This window comes from Chiloscyllium plagiosum, chromosome 2 (assembly GCF_004010195.1).
Source record: "Chiloscyllium plagiosum isolate BGI_BamShark_2017 chromosome 2, ASM401019v2, whole genome shotgun sequence".
NCBI lineage: Eukaryota > Metazoa > Chordata > Chondrichthyes > Orectolobiformes > Hemiscylliidae > Chiloscyllium > Chiloscyllium plagiosum.
The window spans coordinates 47,540,226-47,555,632 of record NC_057711.1 but is presented as its reverse complement, the minus strand read 5'-3'; the positions used below and the strand labels follow the sequence as shown (position 1 = coordinate 47,555,632).

The 15,407-nt window shown below is 39.7% G+C and overlaps 1 protein-coding gene across 3 annotated transcripts in view; it reads right to left on the bottom strand.

Annotated features, from left to right (window-relative positions):
* The window catches only part of adgrv1 (adhesion G protein-coupled receptor V1), a 559,481-nt gene that overhangs the window by 446,666 nt on the left and 97,408 nt on the right, over nucleotides 1–15,407 (bottom strand). For all 3 annotated transcript variants that reach the window (XM_043709105.1, XM_043709113.1, XM_043709123.1), the window contains 3 exons: nucleotides 13,033–13,250; nucleotides 11,554–12,297; nucleotides 1,703–2,076 (listed from right to left, as the gene is read on the bottom strand). In XM_043709105.1, the coding sequence (XP_043565040.1) occupies nucleotides 1,703–2,076; nucleotides 11,554–12,297; nucleotides 13,033–13,250 (1,336 nt within the window). The remainder of the gene's footprint in view (nucleotides 1–1,702; nucleotides 2,077–11,553; nucleotides 12,298–13,032; nucleotides 13,251–15,407) is intronic.

The window sequence follows — 15,407 nt, the reverse complement described above, 5'->3', positions numbered from 1 at the left end:
CCCCTCCTCTAGGTCATTTATAAAAATGACAAACAGCAATGGTCCCAAAACAGATCCTTGCGGAACAGTGCTAGTGACGGCACTCCAAGATGAACCTTTGTCATCAACTACTACCCTCTGTCTTCTTCCATCCAGCCAATTCCTAATCCAAACCTCCAACTCACCCTCCATGCCATACCTCCGTATTTTTTGCAGTAGTCTACCATGGGGAACCTTATCAAACGCCTTACTAAAATCCATATACACCACATCTACCGCTTTCCCCTCGTCCACCTCCTTAGTCACCTTCTCAAAGAAAAATGAACACAGTGGCTATTTACAGGATGAATCCTAACCACAGTTCATCATGGTGTAAAAGCCATTTGGTGGATTTGCTTCCATTACCCTCTTTCCTGGTGGGGATCTACAGGATTTACTTGGTCGAATGAGGCAGAGAAAAACTACCTGGTAGGCTAATAGAAAAAGCTTTGGTCTTAAACATGATGATGTAGTTTATCACATAATAGTGACTAGATACAAGTTATGTTAATATGAGGGAAGGCCTTACTTCAAGATCCAATTCTGTTCACCCACCCAAATCCATATGACATCATCACATTAGGTGGTACTGAATGCATTCCTCAGCATTAATTCTTTCAAACTGTTTCAAATAAGGAAAGAGATGACGAGAAATTTCTTTATCCAGAGAGTGTGAGCCTGTGGAATTCACTACCACAAAAAGTGACTGAAGCCAAAACATTATGTGTTTTCAAGAAGGAGGTGGATATTGCTCGTGGCAAAAAGGATCGTGGGATACGAGGAAAGGGCAGGATTAGGGAATTGAACACAATAATCAGTCTTGATCCTGTTGAATGGCAGAGCAGGCTTAGGAGGCTGAATGGCTACACCTGCTCCTTTTGTCTATGTTTCTATGTTTAAACCTTACACCCTACTACAACATAATGTATAAATGCTTTCAAGCACCAATATAAAATTGTATATATTTACGTAAAGTAACAAGCAGGGCAAAATTTGGCCTATATGGACAGAACTCAATAGAAATGGCAGACTTCATATTTATTAACTAAATTCAAATTACAACAGCTGCTGTGTTAGGATTTCAACACGAGACAATTACCAGAACTCATTAACACTACAGCACCATCCCCACTCCCCAAATCCCCACCTCTCATGATGGTATAAAATTTAAGAAAGTCTGTAATTACAAGGAGAGACCTGAGATAACGGATTTATTTTCACCACTGTAGAAAATACCATAAACAGAACTTTTTAGGCATATCTTAAATCATGAAATGACTTGAAGGGGAAAGAAGACTGAATGATTGGGGTCACCAAATTAAGCTGCCACTAAGAGATGTTGGAAGTACTTTTTCTATTTATTGAAACTGCTCCAGCATGCAGTAGTGTGTCACACAAAGTAGTTAAGTAGAAGACAGCAAACTTGCAAAAGAACAACTGGTACACTGTTTGCTTCTTAATGCTTATGGTGGTATGGCAGCCCAGTGGGGATAGATTGAGATAATGTTAACAGAGAAGACTTAGATGCACAATTACCAGGAGGGCTTCTTCCTAACCTACAAGCTTTTGCGTTCTATGATATATAAAGGTCTCAATTTTCATGGCTCTCAGCTAAAATCTTGCAGCTTGAAATTGCCTTAAGTTGTTAGGTTCATTTTCAGCAATATGAAAATATGAATTTTACCTGTGGAATGCAGGTCCCAGTGAAACCAAACAATCCATTAGCATTATCACTTTTTTGTACACGTAGCGTGGCTATGGTATTATCTTGTGATATTCTGGCTCCACCGTGCACAGTGGTCACTTTTAATATGAAAGTTTCTTCCCCTTCCTCTTCGCTGTCATCCCTTGCAGCAACAATAAATGACTTCTTTTTTTCACCATGTCTATAATCCAGGTATCCCGATATAGGATGCAGATCAGCCTTTGCCGGAGTAGCATGAATTTCATGGATTTCTGCTCGGTTCAGTTTGCAACCATATAGTCTCACATCTTGCATGAGTCCTGCAAACCTGTTCATTCCATCTGCATCTGCCCCAACAGTTAAAACACCAGGGCCTAGAGATGTAGAATAGTGTTGTAAATAATTGTAGAATATAGAACTATTTTCAAATTTAATTATCATTTTCAACAAAAGGATGATTATTATTGGATTGTTCAAATCTGCAAACTTTTTAAACTTAATATATGAGCTATACATAAGAATGGCAAAGATTTCAAGACTTCCACAGAACTAGGGTAAACCACAGTTTACAGAATAGACAGCTGTTTAAATTAATTTTATCTTATGTTTTCTAACGTACGAAAGAAGAACTTACTGCAGGTTAAATCAGATTACAAAAGCATTATCACTGGCAGAGAAAAAAGTTAGAGAGTACAATGGGAAATATCAACATCACCTGGAGGAATCAGATAAACAGTACGGAATATCAGCGAGTTTTAAACATATGTGGGTTACACGTATGTGGGTTTATATTACTTCAAGATTCAATTTGCCCAAACTAGGCTCCACTGATTTGTCACACTCAGGCCAACACTATAACATTGCACTGATTTACGAAGGTGTTTATAATTCCACTCATCCTCTTCGATGCACAAGCACTCACCTATTATCTTTTAACCTTTTTCTTAAGAGTAAATGAAATGATTTTGGTAGGAACTGACAAATGCCCACCAATGAAATGACAAAATTATTCAGTATATCTTCTTTGAGCAAGTTAAAATGATTTTAAAACAGGATTTGCAAAATGTGGTTTATTTATTCAATAATATTAACCGCAATGCAAGTGAACGTGAGGTGGAGTACAGAAAAGAGATCCAACACTTCCAACACTGTGCTACTGCCCAAGTCAAATTTCTAGCAAAGCATATTAGAATTTTAAATAAATATATATTACCATTAAATTACTGAATCTACAAGAAGAATGGTGATGTGCTTGCACAATGAAATGCACCATTGGCAAGCTTGCCAGGAAAGTTGCACACAATATCAAAGATCATGGAAGAGACCACCAGCAACAGAGTTCTGCGCAGAGCTTGTACAATATTCATTCAAGTACCAAAACAGGAGCTTATTTTGTTTGCACATTGTTAGATCCAAACACGATGTCACATCCGATGGACCATGTTGTAATCTCTACTTGTGTATTAACAACAGGCAGCCAATGACCAGAGTGCTGCAGTGGATGCTCAGGCAGACTCAGAAGGTCAGTCTGCTGCCACACAAACACAAACTACTCTCATCTGAGCTTTACATTGCATTGTACAACAGGTCCTGCAGGTCACTATAACAATCTGTCTTCCAACAATTTGCTTGGATTGCTGAGACTCCATTGTGGAGGCATGGCATTGGCTCAATGGAGCATGACCCCATTGTCCTTTTCCAATGTTCAAGGCATCACTGACAATCTGCCAGTACCCATCCCATTGCTACTGCCAATCAGCTAACTACCCAGATAGATGCTCCGTAGTCCGTAGCTCCAGGTCCACAGCTGCTCAAGATCACGATGCAATGCCACCTCCAGTCTCCTTCAATGAATTTCAGCAGCTTTCTACCAGCCATGATGTGGTCACTGGGACAACGATGAACACAGAACATACAGCACAGAAAATATAAGGGGAAGATCATTCAACCCTCAAGCCTGCTCCAGCACTCAAGATGATAAGACATCTGTCTCAATACCATTTTCCTGTTTTCTCCCCATATGCCTTGAAGACTTTCAACTCTCAAAATGTGTCTCTTTATTGATTATATTTAGTTACTTAACCTCCAAAGTCTTCTGTGGTAGAGGATTCCAGAAATTCATTATTCTTTGACTGAATTAAGTTTTCTTCATCTCAGCCCTTAATAGTCTACCCTGTATCCTAATACTCTATCCTTGGTTCTAGATCCCCAACCAGGAAAACATCTTCACTGCGTCTAGTCTGTCTAATCCTGTAGTAATTTTACACATTTCAAATAGGTCCCCTCCAATTTTTCTAAACTGGAGTGAATACAGGTCCAGTCAAACAAATCTTTCCTCATAGGGCAGTCTCAGTTTTCTCAGTATCAATCTAGTGAACCTCTGCTGTACAGGTCATTCTGCTTATAATGTGCACTTCATTAATGCAAATTCACCAGAACCCAATTGACAAAGTGAGCACACTGTTTCTATAGCACAAACTATCAAAGCATGCATTGGTTATAACATGATTCCGACCTTATTAGTTTAAATGGTGCTGCTATTACACGGTTTTCTTATAATACGGAATTGCACGAGAATGGAACTACCACATTATAGCAGAACTGACTACATGGCAAGAACACCCTTTCTTAGGTAGGAAGACCAAAACTGCACATAATAGTTTATGCACGGTCTCACCAAGTTGTTGTATAAGTGTAGTAACATATCCCTATTTCTGAACTCATACATTTGCAATGAAGGCCAAAATGACATTTACTTTCAAGGTTGCTTGCTGCATCTACCTATCTACTATTTTTGACTGAGGTATAAGGACACCAAGATTTCTTTGTACATAGTGTTAGGTGCAGGGGTAAATATAAGGAAATGGATCTGGGTTGCTCTTCGGAGGGTCGGTGTGGACTTGTTGGGCTGAAGGGCCTGTTTCCACACTGTAGGGAATCTAAGACACTCCAGGATTCATAATTCCCAATATCTTATCATTTAAATAATAGTCTTCTCTTTCTGTTCCTGTCTTCAAACTGCATAACTTCACATTTAGCCATATTGCACTCCATCTGCCACGTGTTTGTCCATTCATCCAACTTGTCTAGATCACCTTGAAGTCTGTTTACATCTTCCTCACAACACCATCTAGTTTTGTGTCATCAGCAAACTTGGGAATGATACATTTAATTCCCTCATTTCGGTCTGCACGTACATTATGAATAGCTGGGACCCCAAACATGATGTGGTCACTGGGACAATGCTGAACATAGAACATATTGAACCAGTCATTGCCTACCATCCCATTTATTCCCACTCTGAGTATACCTACCCCATGATGAGTGCAGTGTCACTTGCCTGCAGTTGTCTGGGCAGTGAAAGGTTGTTTCAGCACTTTACCACATTTTGGGTGGTAACATGGCTTGCTTCTTCAAAAAAAATCACGTTTGGCAAGTGGACAATGCTGACAAATCCAACATTTATAGTCCATCTATAATTGTATTTGAGAAAATGAGGCAGATGGAAGACAGAAGCTGAGGGAATGTGCAAGGAAAAAAAGGTGACTTTCACGTGAATTATATGATTTCATTATGGAACTTTATTTGGAATGTTTAATTTGTGTTTGCTTTTATTTTTACATTTTGAGTCATTAATGCTGTGCTGTTCAGTGACAGAGGAAGGGAAGGAGCAATTGGCAATTGGGAATCAGAATTGCAGTGACTGGTATTGAACCCAAATTAGATTTTCATGGACAGTCCCAATCAGGAAGGGTGAAAATTCGAAATAAAAACAAATCCTAGAAACATGTGCAGGTCTGAAAGTATTGTGGAGAGAAAAACAGTTAAAGTTTCAGGCAAATCTGGCCTCTTGTGGTAGTGAAATACAGCATGCAGCAGGCCACCATAAATCTTGATGCTAACTCTGTCATGTACTGCAGTGAAAGGCTTGGTTCAGCATTCTACCATGCTTTTTGTAGGAGCAAAATTTCCTTTCTAAGCAAAAAGATAATCACTGTTGGAGTGTAAGCATTGCTGACAAGCCCAGAATTTATGTCCATGTGAAATTATCCCCTAGATGGCGACAGTGAGCCAACATTCTCAAATCACTGCACTCAATATGGGGTAAGTATTCAGTACTCAGTACGGTTATGGAGGAATCCTGGAAGTTTAACAGTGAAAGTGAAGGACCAGCAATATATTTTCAAGTTAGGATGGTGTGGGACTTGGAGGGCAAGTTGTTCATTTCTTCATATGTCTGGGGAAGTAGTGACTTTGAGTTTGGAAGGGGACGCTAAAGAATCCTTAACAAGTTTCTACAGTGCACCTTGTAGGTGGAACAGACTAATGACTGTGTTCTAGTAGCAGAGGAAGCTAATGTTTAAAGTGGTAGGAGGGATCGTGATCAAATTGATTTTTTCATTGAATGGTGTTGACTTTCTTGGGTGTTACTGGGTTTGCACTCATTTAAGTACTCATGCATCACACCTCTTACTTGGGCCTTATGGACATGCTTTGAGGACTCAGCAAGTAAATTACTCATTGCTGGAGTCCCAGCTCTAGACCTTCTTTGGGAGCCACAGTATTTGTATAGATGGTCAGACTGAGGTACCAGTCAAGGGCAACCCAGAATGTCGATGGTGAGAGATTTAACTATGCAAATTCCATTAAATTGTTAACGGAAAATAGGTATATTCCCTCTTATTGGAGATGGTCAGAGCCTGTCAGTTTTGTGGTGCAAAGCTAACGTTGCACTTATCAGCCTCTTATTTGCTTGCTGTACATATGCATGAGTTGTATGAAAGGTCATGAGCCTTGTGGGCAATGGTTCACCCGTTGGCCTCTCTTTTACTTGCCACATTGGTCAAAATTTAGCTGGCACAACAGACCGCCTGGATGAAAAGTATTGGCCAGTATGAATCACCACCTGTGGTGTCTCTTCAGCTAGACATTGAGGAATTGGACTTTCTCTCAAAGCTAGCAGAGGGCAGAGCTCTCGGTAGTGGCTCCTCATACGGAAGACAGGACACTTTAAACAAACAGGAAGACAAGCTGTACATTTGGTCTGCTCAAATAAAAGCAAAATACAGTGAGTGTAGGAAATCTGAAATCAAAACAGAAAATGCTGGTGAAATTCAGCATGTCTGGCAGTATCTGTGGACAGGGAAACCATTTCAAACTTGATGTCCTTTTTAAGCTGTTGACAGAGGGGGAGGAGAAAGACCAGAATCCCCATCCTCTCCATACCCGAGTCCATCGCTTCTGTAAACAGACCCCCACCCCCACACCATGCACCCGACAACACTCCCTGACAAAAAGGCACTCCTACCCCAGTGCCCTGCACCAGATCCAACATCTCCTGCCTATGCCACTCTACTCTAACCTCTCCATCACTTATATGATCCCTTTTCTGCCATGCACTATAGCCACAAGGCATCCTACCTCCGGCCACCCAGCACCCAACCCATCTAACACTCGAAACTTACACTTTCTTTATGTGTTTAACCTTTCACAGGACCTCTCAAAGGAGCAGTCTAGGATGCTGGACCCTGAAGTTATGAAATATGGCAACAGACTGGTGTAAAAAAGAGAGCAGGATTGCCAATTCCAACCATTCTGCACTACAAGTGAGCTATCAGAATGGAACTACCCTCTGCCTTGCTGAAGGTGCCCTGATCAGAAACTCCTCTGCAGAGCTCTTTCATTTCTGAAAAAAAAAATGAGCAGAGTATAAATTTGCACTCGCTTGCAACTCCTCAGAAAAACATTCAGCCTCACGTTTGTAAATATTCAAATAAAGAGTCAATGAGTCATACAGCACAGAAACAGATCCTTCAGTCCAATCAGTCCATGCCAACCAAGTTTCCCAAACTGACTCGATCCACTTACCTGCATTTGGCCCAAAACCTTCTTAACCTTTCTTATTCGTATACCTGTCCATGTGTCTTTTAAATGTTGTAACTGTACCTGCATCTAGCACTTCCTCAGGCAGTTCATTCCACATCCAACCACTCTCCGTGTGAAAAAGTTGCCCCTCCCCGTCACCTTAAATATATGGCCTCTTGTTTTGACCTGCCCCACCCGACAGAAAAGACTTTTGCTATTCACCTTATTTATGCCCCTCATAATTTTACATACCTCTACAAGACCAACCCTCAACCTTTCACGCTCCAGTGAAAAAAGTCCCAGCCTATTCAGCCTATCCTTACAACTCAAACACTCTAGCCCCGACAACATCGTGATAAATCTTTTCTAAATGCTCTCCAATTCAATAATATCCTTCCTACAGCATGGCGACCAGAACTGTGCACAGCACTCCAGAAGTGGCCTCACCAACATCCTGTACATCCTCAACATGACATCCCAAATGCAATACTTAATGGTCTGAGCAATGACAGCAAGTGTGCAAAAAGTCTTAAATCCCCACCTTATCTACCTGTGACACAACTTTCAAAGAACTATGTACCTGAACCCTGAGGTCTCTATTCGACAACATCACCCAGGGTCCTACCATTAACTTTATAAATCCTGCCCTTGTTTGTTTTTCCAAAATACTTTCATTTATCCAAACTAAACTCCATCTGCCACTTCTCAGCCCACTGGTCCAATTGATCAAGATCCCTTTCTAATCTTAGATAGCCTTTTTCACTGTCCACTTTATCACCAATTTTGGTGTCATCCACAAATTTACTAACTATGCCTCCTATATTGTCATCCAAACCTTTCAAATAAGTTACAAACACCAGTGTACCCAGCACAGATCCTTGTGGAACACTGCTGGTCACAGGCCTTCAGTTCAAAAATCAACCCTCCTCCACCACCCTTTGTCTCCTACCATCAAGCCAATTTTGCATCCAATTGGAAAGCTCTCCCTGAACCCCACGTGATCTAATTTTACTAATCAGTTTACCAAGCAGAACCTTGTCAAAGGCTTTAATAAAGTCTATGTTGATAACGTCTACCACTCTGCCCCATCAACCTCAATCAAGTTTGTGAGACGCAATTTTGCACGGACAAAGCCATGTTGACTATGCCTAATCAGTCCTTGACTCTTCAAACACATGTAAATCCTATCTCTCAGAATCCCCTCCAACAGCATAGCCACCACTCTCACAGACTCACAGATCTGTAGTTCTTAGGCTCTTCCTTACAGCCTTTCTTAAATAAAGGCAAAACATTAGCCAATCTCCAGTCATCTGGCAACTGATCCATGTCTGTGAATAGTACAAATATCTCTGCTGTGGGCCCAGCAATTTCTTCCCTAACTTCCCACAACGTCCTGGGGTACACTTGATCAGGTCCCAAAGACTTATCCGCCTTTAATGTTTTTTGAAGACCTTCAGCACTTCATCTTCTGACATGTGAACTCTTTTCAAAACATCAATATTTACATTCCCAAGTTCTCTAGCCTCCATTTCTTCCTTCACAGTAAAGAATGATGCAAAATATCCATTTAGTATCTTTCCCATCTCAATGTGTTCCACACATAGCTGACCTCGTTGAACTTCAAGGGACCCAATTTTTTCTGTAGTTGCTCTTTTGCTCTTAATATACTTGTAGAATCTCTTCAGATTATCATTAACCTTATCTGCTAGGGTATCTCAATGCCCCACACTCCTTTTCAAGAGATGTACTTGACACCAGTTGTCAAGAGCTAATATATGACTCCTTCTTGTTATTGACTAAGCATCAATATCCTTATTTATCCATTGTTCCTACAGTTACAAGCCTTACCCTTCAGTCTAACAGGAATATAACGCCTCCGAACTCTCGTTATTTCATTTATGAAAGTCTCCCACATGTCAATCAGTTCTTGACCTGTGAATAGACCCCAATCAACTTTTGAAAGTTCCTGTCTCACACCATCAAAATTTGCCTACTCCAGTTAAGAAATTTAACTTTCATACAAGGCCTATTCTTTTCCATAACTATTTTAAAACTAACAGAATTATGATCACTGGTCCCAAAGTGCTCCCCGACTAACTCCCCGACTAACACTTTATTCACTTGCCCCGACTTATTTCCCAAGCAGAGGTCAAGTTTTGCTCCTTCTCTAGTAGGTACATCTACATATTGATAAAGAAAATTTCGTGAACACATTTAACAAATTTATCGCCATCTAAGCCCTTAATACTCTGGCAGTCCCAATGTTTGTCTGTCATGTTAAAATCCCCTATCTACGACAACCCTATTATTCTTACATATATCTGAGATCTCTCTACTTATTTGCTCCTCAATTTGCCTCTGGCTATTTGGGTCCTATAGTACAATCCCATCAAGGTGATCATCCCCTTCTTATTTCTGAGTTCCACCCATGTAACTTCACTGGATGATCCCTCAGAAATATTCTAAGTATAGCACTAATGTTTTCCTTAATCAAAAATGTCTTTCCCCCTCCTTTCTTGCCTCCCTGTTTATCCTTCCTACAGTATCTAAACCCTATAATATTGAGCTGCCAGTCCTGTCTCTCCCAATGCTTCTGTAATAGCAATGACATCCCAATCACATGTTCCAATACATGCCCTGTGTTCATTAGTTTACCTGTAAGATCCCTTGTACTGAAATAAATGCAGTGGAATTCTTCAGAGTTACCGCATTCTCTCACTTGTCCTTGCCTGCCTTTTCTAATTAATGTGTTCCTTTTTTATTTAATTCAGAACCATCCACATCTGTCTTTGTATTCTCACTATTACTCCCCACCCACCCTCCCTTCTGGCATAAAAGCATCCTGAATAGCACAAGCAAACCTTCCCACCTGGATATTGGCCCCCTTCCAGTTCAGGTGAAACCCATCCCCTTTCAATAGGCCTTTTCTTTCCCAGAAGTGATCCTAATGATCCAAAATCCTTGCCCACTGCACCATCTCCTCAGCCATTAGTTTATCTGATCTATCTCCTTATTCCAATTTCATTAGCATAAACAGTTTTAACTTGGAACCTGCCAGAAAGAAAGCTCTCTGAACTATAGAAATAATTCATTTTATATCAACATCAAGACGTTTTGCTTAAGAGGAATGCAGAAATGAGAGCTATAGCCAAAAGTAAATCTCTTTGTTAGAGTGGCATGGTGGTTCAGTGGTTAGCACTGCTGCCTCACAGCACCAAGGTCCCTGGTTTGATTCCAGCCTTGGGTGACTGTTTGTGTGGAGTTTGCATGTTCTCCCTGTGTCTACGTGGGCTTTTTCTGTGTACTCTGGTTTCCTCCCACGTTCCAAAGATTATGCAGGTCAGGTGAATTGGCCATGCTAAATTGTCCATGGTTGTTAGGTGCATTCCTCAGACAAGGGTGGTTACTCTTTGGAGGGTCAGTGTGGACTTGTTGGGCTGAAGGGCCAGTTTCCACACTATAGGGAATCTATTCTAATCAAAGAGCTGCTTGTCCTCATCCACTGATGTATTCTTTAACTAAAATATCAAAAAAAACTTTAACAAATACAGTGATTCTATTTATGATAAATAACTGATTCTGTGAATTAAAAATATACATTAGAAGACAGATTTTCTGCACTTTCTGAGAAATGTTGAGTTAATGAGCATTTGTTTGATCTCATTTGCCTGACTAAATATCATTTTAACTTTCTGATTGACAGTATCTTTCCAAGTGGGGTTCTATAGACACTTAGACTGTTCAGAGAAGATGGACATTATGACTTTAGCCATTAAGGACAATCACCTTCAAACTGTCACCAGAAGTCTCGCTGTCATGAAAGAATGGATCCCAAACTACTTGTTTTGATGCAGAACTCCTGGAAAGAACACCACTGACTCTTACAGACTGGTGATTTGTCACTGATAACCAAGTTGCTTGGAGCAAAAACTGGCAATCCAAAGGCACAACTAAATTGTGTTCAATCCTTAGTTGTGAACACTTACCATCTGCAATTATTTCTCCTTTAAGCCTCTTAACGCCAGGTGGAAGTTGAGTCCCATCCAAATAAAATTCAATTATCCCATCATATACCATGATGATAATGTGTATCCAAGTCTTTTCTTCAATCTGATTCAATGCTGTTACTGTGGCAACATGAGTAGTATTTGACCCCAAAACAGAATAGTGGAACATTAGTGACACAGAAGATTCATTAGTCATCACTTTCACGGCATAGTAAATACTACCATTGATGTTTGTTTTAGAGATAATAAATCCATCAGTGTAGAGATTAGGCATCACCCATGCAGATAATGTAAAATTTGCAAGTGTATTATTTATCCTTGGATGATATTCTGGGTTAATGGTTCCATAAACACCTTCTGCTCCACTAAAGTAGAGAGCATCTGTCCCGGTGTGATGTCTTCTTGAATGAGGTCGTAATTCAACAGAGTTGGGAAAAGTTCCAACCAGTAAAAAGTCTGTCATTTCAGGCAATCCATGCCTGAATGCACTGGACAGTATCTCCCATCCAATTTGAACATCCCCAAATGTGCCTTTTTGTCGCAGAATAGTAAAGTTTGTAATATGTGACATATCATCAACTGAAAGGATGTCTTCTGCAACTTCCCTGTCTTGGCTTTCTAGGTCCAGAACAAAAACTCCAAAAGGATCATCATTAAATGGAATCACAACATTTGTGCTCAGACTGCCATTTGATAACTTAGCACCAGAACCAGGGGATCCTCCTATGGAGTTAACAAAAAGAAATTGATAAATCTTTCCAAAATTATTGTTCTGGACTAGTATCAAATTCTATTTTAGATTATAGTACTTTTTAAATCTAAGACTATTATAACTCTAGCAAAGACATACATTTTTTTTTAATTGCTACGGCAAGTAATTGTTTCAACTATGAATCTAAGGCTTGTTCAACAAGAATCATTCATCGCCAAAACGAACATGAAAGGTCAAATTTTACGTGTTGCGAGTCTGTGTTATTATTAAACAATTAATACATTTGTATTCTCGCTTTCAATTACTTAAGTGGAGAAATTAGCTTATTATTTAAAATTATTTTAATATAATAAACGGAAGAATTTATTATAAATGCATTTAATATTTTAACATGATATAGCAGAGTGTATTTAAAAAAAAAATCTCTTTTTCCAGTTCTTTGAGAAAACTCTGGAAAAGTTTGAAATTTGATGTGTTCCAAAAAAAAAGGTACTTTACATAATTTCATTTACAGGCAGTCATAAATTTCAGATCTTTATGATCATAAAACGATAGCAAAACGGCACTGCAGTTTCTTGACAATATATAAAATAGAACAATACTTCAACAGGCCTTCCTGAAACATTAGTTTGTGGCAGCCATTGAACACAACTGAAGGCATTTGTGAGAGAGGTAGAGGTCACCTTGCTGTCGAAAACCAGCTAGTATACTCAGTACGAATTTATTTTTCCAAGTAAAACACATACCTGAAACATTGAGCAACCTCAGAACATACATTTCACTGAATTCTGGCGTCCCATCAGCAAGTGCATAAAGTGTTATGGGACGGGCATGTTCCCCAGTTGTGAACAGGACCATCCCAGTCGTTTCTAAAAACTCTTCCCCAGGTTCCAAAAGAGAATCATTACTGAACAGCTGCCACGAAACAGAGACATTGCCAAATTTTCCTCGCTGTCTTATAATCCTGTTTGTAGGCAAAATAACAAAAATGAAAGGAAAATGATGTTTTAAATCAGATGTATTTCACTGTTTATGATTTTGAGTTGACAGAAGTTACTTCATCAACGATAGAAGTGTTAAATAAAACAAACAGTAAAAAGAAAAGCTTGAAATTATGATTTTCAGTTAGTTTTGACTAAAGAAATTAGAATTTCAAAGGACTCATCAGAGCTCTGCCTGGCATCACAGATTGCTACACACCTTGCCGTCTACAGGAGCAATGTCTAAATAGAGACAGTTAAAAAGATTATAACTTGTCATCAGGACAGAAGACTGTATTCTGAAGATGAATTCACAACCTTGCTACTTATGCTAGGTTCCAGATCTGTTATCACAGATCAGCATACTTGGCATTATCATTTATCTCTTCTAACTCCTAAAAGAAACTATCCCAAAGTTTCTTTCTCTTGTTCTCTTGAAATGGGCCACTGAAGTCACACAAACAGTGGTCAAAAACTGTGAAGCTGTTCACTGATCTCTCCTTATCTTGGAAAATGTTTGCAGATATTCATGATGCCAGCACCTGCTGCTCAGGTAACATTCAACAGTTTCAATTTCAAATTTAGCACTGAACTTCACACAAACCTGTCAGCTGACTGGTGCTGATCCTGTCTGCCTCCACAGTGTGTGACATTAACCTAGCATTCTTCTGTTGACAGTGGCATTACAAAGATCGGAATCAAAAGCGTTGAAAGCCAGAGAATTGTGAAAATTCTTTTAGCTAGTTGGTGAAGGAGGAGACCAGAAGTCATTCGTTACTCAATTTTAGATTTACTCAAAGTGAGACATTAGAAATGTCTATCACCTAATCCTGCAACACACCACTACAACTGTCAATTAGTACCTCATACTTTGTGTATTAAATAAAAATATCCTATTGAACCAGCCCTTGAAGGGACACTCAAGTGTTATTTCCCTTGAGAGCAGATTTTTCCAATGATGCAGAACTCCACTAAAATGTCTACCTTACTTTGTGCTGAGGTCCTGGAGTTGGCCTTTTACCCAGAACCTTCTGATTCAGAGGCAAGAGTGAAGCCACTGAAGCAACACCCTGAAGTGTCCTTCATATTCTTTTGAGTATATCAACTAAACAAATAAATGAATTGATAAAAGAAGCACAACATATAAGGGCAGACAGTGTTATGGATTTTTTATATTAACGCAAGGGAAGTAGAGGGGACCTACATTTAACATCCCTTTGAAAGACTTCAACTCCAACAATGCAGCATACTGCCAGTACTGCACTGGAACATTGACCTTGGGTTTTGTGCTCAAATCCTGAAATTGGACTTGAACCCAGAACCCAATAGTCACAGAAGATCTTAAGAATTCAAGCAGTCACAATGGGCTGCCTCGAGCAGAACAGCTGGGTACATACATGACTGAAAAAGAACAGACAGTCACATGACACCCACAACCACATCCACCTGTTGCATGTACTTATTAATGGTCAACTTAGTCAGGCTCCGAAGCTGGCTACTCCCACACACCCCTGCGCCCTTACTGATCTTTAGTCTCCTGAGGCAGCATGGGGCTGACATGCAAACAAAGCTCGAAGAATATCCCCCTGCTTAGGTACTGAAACAGGGACTGCAGCTTCACATATCCCAAATGAATCAACATGAGGAAATGATACAACATCTCTTAGAACAAGCACACTGTTCGGTACAGAGATTGATCCCACGACTTCAGTGATATTGTACCAATCTTTAATCATCTCAGCTAACCACCTCTCAGAATATTAACCTTAAGTTGAAAATCACACAACACCAGGTTATAGTCCAACAGGTTTAATTGGGAGCACACTAGCTTTCGGAGTGACACTCCTTCATCAGGTGATAGTGGAGGGCTCAATCCTAAAACAGAATTTATTGCAAAAATTTACAGTGTGATGTGACTGAAATTATACATTGAAGAATTGATTGTCTGTTAAGCCTTTCATCTGTTAGAATACAGTGATAGTTTCACTTCTTTCATGTGTAAATCACAAAACCTTTTTTTTAAAAAGTTGCATTCTCGGGTTAGCTGTTAACAATGGTAATAACTAGACAATATGTTGAAGGTGTTTAGATTAGATTACTTACAGTGTGGAAACAGGCCCTTCGGCCCAACAAGTCCACAC